Source organism: Takifugu rubripes, chromosome 21 (assembly GCF_901000725.2).
Source record: "Takifugu rubripes chromosome 21, fTakRub1.2, whole genome shotgun sequence".
In the NCBI taxonomy this organism is placed as follows: domain Eukaryota; kingdom Metazoa; phylum Chordata; class Actinopteri; order Tetraodontiformes; family Tetraodontidae; genus Takifugu; species Takifugu rubripes.
Genome location: NC_042305.1, coordinates 19409505 through 19415750, shown reverse-complemented (window position 1 = coordinate 19415750; position 6246 = coordinate 19409505). Strand labels below are relative to the sequence as shown.

At 50.9% G+C, this 6246-nt stretch overlaps 1 protein-coding gene across 2 annotated transcripts in view; it reads right to left on the bottom strand.

Annotated features, from left to right (window-relative positions):
- Positions 1–6246, bottom strand: part of gda (guanine deaminase) — a 15219-nt gene continuing 8973 nt past the window's right edge. For both annotated transcript variants that reach the window (XM_029829268.1, XM_029829267.1), the window contains exons 5-14: positions 4007–4112; positions 3671–3698; positions 3475–3582; positions 1994–2101; positions 1815–1912; positions 1539–1606; positions 1004–1150; positions 812–930; positions 717–744; positions 1–647 (exon numbers count right to left, since the gene is read on the bottom strand). In XM_029829268.1, the coding sequence (XP_029685128.1) occupies positions 547–647; positions 717–744; positions 812–930; positions 1004–1150; positions 1539–1606; positions 1815–1912; positions 1994–2101; positions 3475–3582; positions 3671–3698; positions 4007–4112 (911 nt within the window). In that variant the 3' untranslated portion in view covers positions 1–546. The remainder of the gene's footprint in view (positions 648–716; positions 745–811; positions 931–1003; positions 1151–1538; positions 1607–1814; positions 1913–1993; positions 2102–3474; positions 3583–3670; positions 3699–4006; positions 4113–6246) is intronic.

Genomic DNA, 6246 nt, shown 5'->3' with positions numbered 1-6246 from the left:
TTCAATTTTTTTTTTAAATTTATTTTAGTTGAGGCATTTGGAAAAAACTTTGAAGCTCTGTGCAACTCTTTGAATAATTACACTCTCATTGTTTTCCATGATGTCATCAAAGTACTCGGATATAAAAACCCTAACTGGTTAATGTTGCCAGGAGGACGACATTAACTAGTACTACACCTCAAGATAATCCCATAATAGTCCTCGGAAATGAAAAGAGTCAAAGCATGAAAAGATCCCTACATTTTCAGCACCTTATGAGGGAATGACTTCATGAAATATTAATAATTTCAACATTTCTCTGGTCACAAACAAAAGATCTGCGAATTAGTCGTGTCAGTGTGTAATCGGCAATTAGTTAAAGTGTGTTTTCATAAAATGACGGCCTCATTTAGATGAGACCGGAATGATCCTTAAATCCAAGACAGACCTATAACACCCTCCCTGGGAGGCTGCGGACATCAGGGTGGGAGCAACTTGGACTGTTTAAAATATCTAAAAGTAAAGTAGTTTGTTGGTTAGTAGACGTGAACTTCTGGGATAAATTTGCTATTGAGACAGGTGAGACTGAACGGCCAGATTACTGGGGTCAGAGAAGGGCACCACCTTCCTCCCGGCCACAAACACCTCCACAATGTTCCAGTCATCACCTGCCAAGCAACAAGATCATCGTTAGAGTTACGGAAGGTTTGGACCGAGAAAACAAACCAGTTGCTCACCCAGATTTAAAAACTTCTCAAGGAGAACCTGAAACGGTGAAGAAGAAAAGGTTGCACCAACGTTGTGCTTCTCATAACAAATGTGCACCGCCTACTTTGGGTTGGTCACGCTGGAAAAGGTCGACGGGCCCGTCGGGCACCTTCACGTTCACTCTCAGCGCATCGAAATCTTTGCCCACTTCAAAGTTGCCTATTTGTTGGTCCATGGACAAGGCTGTTGGCAGCACAGCAAGAGAGAGGTCAGCTCCACAAAGAGCTCCAGGGCACCATGAGAGCCTGAGTCTGACCTTGGCTGCCCCCCAGCGTAGCCAGTCTGAACACCTCCTCCATAGTGAGCGAGTGGTAGTCCGGGTCCAGGGTGCCCAAGATTTTAGACACGTCCAGAGTTCTCCTCATGGTGTCCAGCATGGAGGAAGAGTAGCCACCTGCTACATCTGCCAAGGTGCAGCAAAGACCGTGAGATGTCATCATGAAGGAACGTGCAAACATCACATTAAAGTCCTCCGATCAGGATCCTTCCAGCTACACAGTGTGTGTGGCTTTGCACGCAGCAAAGGTTAAAGCACATAAAAGTCAACACAACGTGCAGCACCAAGACCCAAAGATAGTTCCCCAGGAGGAGGTCACGGGCCACACGTCTGGGACAACATGGCACCGGTGTCGCTTATTCCCAGAGGCCGGTAACGACCCTCAAGGTTACAAAGATCTAAAAGTTCCATCCTCCAAATCAGGAGATCTGCTAGCGACAGGACCTTTAAATCCTCTCCTTAACCTGCTAACTTTAGCCTGATTTGGCAAAGCTTGAAAATGCTCTTGTCCCACCTGTCCCCAGTCCAAGTTTTACTTTGTGCCTAAGGACATTGCGGACATTCAGGACGCCACTGCGCAGCCTGCACGAGAGAAAAGAAACAATCAGCCCATCGTTTCAGTCCACATGGCGTTGCTCTTCATCCATCCACATCAAAGAGCCCGGTTCTCCTCTTTGATGCTTGTCGACTCAGTTTGTCCTCCTACGGACGTCTTCATTCACTGGGGCAAAGCTGTCGCACAGATTCGCCCACAAGGGGTCAAAATTTTGAAAAGGGTTCCGATACTCACGAAATATTGGAATTGGGGCAGTGAGACAGAGCAGCTCCCGTCTCATGGAACAGGTCCAGCTCCTGATCAGTGAGGTAGCAACCGTGCGCCATCACCGTCTGTCAGCCGACACCAGAGGGAACAATGGCTGAAAGGAGCCGCACGTGCACGTGCACGCGCACGCGCAGGGATCTGCTCACCTTGTCAGTGAGCAGGTTGTGTCTGTGGTACACGTCTGTGTAGGACTCAGCCTCCGGGAAAAGCTCCTTCACTAGCTTGACTTCTTCTGGGTTCTCACTGATGTGGCTCTACAAGGAACACATCTGAATTAGGGTCAGGGTTAGGGTCAGGGTCAAGGTCAGGGTCAGGGTCAGGGTTAGGGTCAGGGCTAGGGTCAGGGTCAGGGTCAGGGTCAGGGCTAGGGTCAGGGTCAGGGTTAGGGTCAGGGTTAGGGTCAGGGTCAGGGTCAGGGTTAGGGTCAGGGTTAGGGTCAGGGTTAGGGTCAGGGCTAGGGCTAGGGCTAGGGTCAGGGTCAGGGTCAGGGTCAGGGTCAGGGTCAGGGCCAGGGCCAGGGCCAGGGCCAGGGCCAGGGCTAGGGTCAGGGTCAGGGTCAGGGTTAGGGTCAGGGTCAGGGTCAGGGTTAGGGTCAGGGTTAGGGTTAGGGTCAGGGCTAGGGTCATGGTTAGGGTCAGGGTCAGGGTTAGGGTTAGGGTCAGGGTTAGGGTCAGGGTCAGGGTCAGGGTCAGGGTTAGGGTCAGGGTCAGGGTCAGGGTTAGGGTCAGGGTTAGGGTTAGGGTCAGGGCTAGGGTCATGGTTAGGGTCAGGGTCAGGGCTAGGGTCAGGGTCAGGGTTAGGGTCAGGGTTAGGGTCAGGGTCAGGGTTAGGGTCAGGGTCAGGGTCAGGGTTAGGGTCAGGGTCAGGGTCAGGGTCAGGGTTAGGGTCAGGGTTAGGGTTAGGGTCAGGGCTAGGGTCATGGTTAGGGTCAGGGTCAGGGTCAGGGTTAGGGTCAGGGTCAGGGTCAGGGTCAGGGTCAGGGTTAGGGTCAGGGTCAGGGTCAGGGCTAGGGTCAGGGTCAGGGTCAGGGTCAGGGTTTCCTTAATATCGTCCCAAGACCCACGTAGAGCTCGATGCACCAGAGCTCATCTAGACACGAGCATCTTTCACCACAGACTTTAATAATGAAATATTGTTTCTATACATTTATTCAATTTTAGCGAGACATCAAAGCAAGAATGTGATTGTGCAGGTCCTGTTAAGCGAGTGCTGGGGCTTCGTCTTCACCTGTGCTTCACCTCCGACTCGGGACAAACGTGGCCCTAATTCAGAGACACGTTTCACCAACAGAAGCAGAACTAATGCTGAGCTCAGCGCTCTGGAAACCGTCTCCGTGGAAACCGTCTCTCTGGAAACCCTCCCCTGTGCATATTGTGGCACGTCTAGAAGCTGAACGGCGAGCTCACCTGTGCGTGCGGCTCACCTGTGGGTGCGGCTCACCTGTGGGTGCGGCTCACCTGTGCGTGCGGCTCACCTGTGGGTGCGGCTCACCTGTGGGTGCGGCTCACCTGAGCGTGCGGCTCACCTGTGGGTGCGGCTCACCTGTGGGTGCGGCTCACCTGTGGGTGTGGCTCACCTGTGGGTGCGGCTCACCTGTGCGTGCGGCTCACCTGTGGGTGTGGCTCACCTGTATGTGCAGGTTGTTTTTCTTAGCAATGGCTCCCAGCTGGCCCAGTAAAGCTCCAGTGCAGGATAAAGCGAACCGGGGGGTCACCACTGGTTTCACAAGAGGATACTACACCAATAAGAAGGTGGCATTAGTTCACTTGGGGATATTTGGGAATTAGGGAGGTCATTTGCTTCACTTTAAAGCCTTAAAATACCTGTTTATTTAGGAGCTCTTCAATGAACCTTTAAATAAACAAAGGTCAGTTAACAGCAGCAGCATTAACTTACAGGTTCAAGTTCAAATAACAAACATGTCAAAATGGACAAAAGGACTTTAAATAGTAGAGTTAGAATATGGTCGACTTTAAGGGCAATAATCACTGATTAGTGTCCTGATTAGTGTCCTGATCAGTGTCCTGATCAGTGTTCAGAAGAAAGCCTTTTATTCCCTTTACTGCTGTCAAAGATGACAGAATGATCACGTCCAAAAACCCAAAATAGTTAGTTGTGAACAGAAGCAGCAGACGGCGGCGCGGCGTTCCTGCTCCTACCGACAGGTCTCTGCTTGGGACTCCTGACTGGTCTCGCTGTACCGGGGCAGGGAGTCGTTCCTGTCCATGCACACCTTCCCCACCAGCCCTCGCTGCCCGAAGACATCTGCAACAGCAGCAGAAGGAAGCCCCGGGGTCACCTTGGTGGGTGTGGGTGGGGGTGGGGGGTGAGTGGGTGTGGGTGGGTGTGGGTGTGTGAGCAACTCTCAAGCCACATTAACACACTGAACAACTGAATGACATCGTAGCAGGGCTCCCGCACACACGTGAAAACCTAACCCTAACCCTAACCCTAACCCTAACATGACAACACATTACCAAACACTGCCGGAAATCCCAAACCACCTCTTCATTACAGAAAAAGACAACATCACTTGGACCCCCTATACAGCAAGACTCATATTTGCTAGCTGGCGCGGACAACTTCTTCCTGAAACCCCCGTAATTTAAATTTGCACTGAGCACAGATTCCAATCTCAATCCCAACCCTAACCCAATCTCCATCTCCATCTCCAACCTAACCCTAAACCTAAACCTAACCCTAACCCTAACCCTAACCCCTAACCCCAACCCCTAACCCCAACCCCTAACCCCAACCCCTAACCCTAACCCTAACCCTAACCCCTAACCCCAACCCTAACCCTCTCCCTAACCCTAACCCTAAACCTAACCCTCTCCCTAACCCTAACCCTAACCCTAACCCTAACCCCAACCCCTAACCCCAACCCCTAACCCTAACCCCTAACCCTAACCCTAACCCTAACCCCTAACCCCAACCCTAACCCCGACCCCTAACCCTCTCCCTAAACCCTAACCCCTACACCCCCCTAACCCCAACCCCTACCTTCCCCCAACCCTAACCCCAGCCCTGGCTAATAGCTTTCCCCCCCCGGGGGCCCTCACCCTCCGCACTCCCCTGCTTTCCCGATCAGTAGGCCAGTGCAAAAAAAGTTTTATCCCAAACCCTAACCATGCCCGTGCCACTGATCGGTAGTTCACAGTCCAAACTTGGACTTTAAAACTCACTGGGGACTTGTGGTGAGACCTAAAAGACAGACCGTCCGAGGAAACTGTTTGGATGGAGGGTCCCCTGGCGGGCTCGTCTGGTCTTGAACCGGCTTCGCCCGTTTGGCGGCCGAGGGCTGTCCGGCTGAGCTAATCATCTTGGCTTTGCACTGCAAAATATCTATTACCACACACGAACTCTCCCCAACACACCTCCCACCCATTTATCCAATCAGTCACTCTCCCTCCGGAATTCAAATCATAACGCCCAACCAGAGCCCACGACACTTTTTCCCTCCGAAAGTCTCCACAGACCCCCCTTACTGCCCTACCCCAGCCGGGGGGAGGGACTCACCCTCCCTCAACACCTTAAATACAGACACGGGAGCCATTCTCAGGCTTCTCCCCTGATGAAGCAACACATTTGCGAAACGTCGGGATTTTCCACCTCTGTGTGCTAGCTCTGCTGTCCTTTTTACGGTAATTGGACCAGCTTTTAATTTGCTTTTAACAGAAATTCTCTAGATTGTTTTACGGAAGCTTTTAACTCTTATTGGCTTTTAAACTCTTGAAATTGAAATAAAGATACTTTTAATCCAATGGTGGGGGGCTCTGCCAGCCCAGGATCGATTAAATGACTCCCCTGGAAACATTTTTAAACTCCAAGTGGCGCCACTAACTGTTTTGGAAGTTCTATTCCAGCGGACTATAAACAGAATAACGACGGCAACTAGGACTGAACCAAGATCCTAGGAACTCAAAGTAAACCAAGGACACCCACCCACGCCGAAAACGAAAAGATCGACCCTGGGAAGAAAGCTATAACAATTAGCTACAACAGGTAAGAGCCCTCCACCACATGTTTCATTCACACAGGGCAGCATCTACACACAGGGATGGACCTGAGAATGGCTCCACCTTCACATACAGGTACACACACAATACATCCCTCTCCACGACACCACAGGACAGAACACAACGCCCAACACACTCCATCCCACTCAATCACCCACCAGACCCAGACACTAGACACACTAGCAAACAATATTTCAAACTGATACAAGCAATACATCACAAAGAAATCATGGACATTGCACTTACTACTGACACACTCCCGTTAGGTATGAAAAGACAAGTACATAGACTCACAGACTTCATTAAACCTTCCACTCCAACAATAGACACACGCAATAAGATCCAGGAAAACACTAATCAGTGGATGAAAAACATAATCT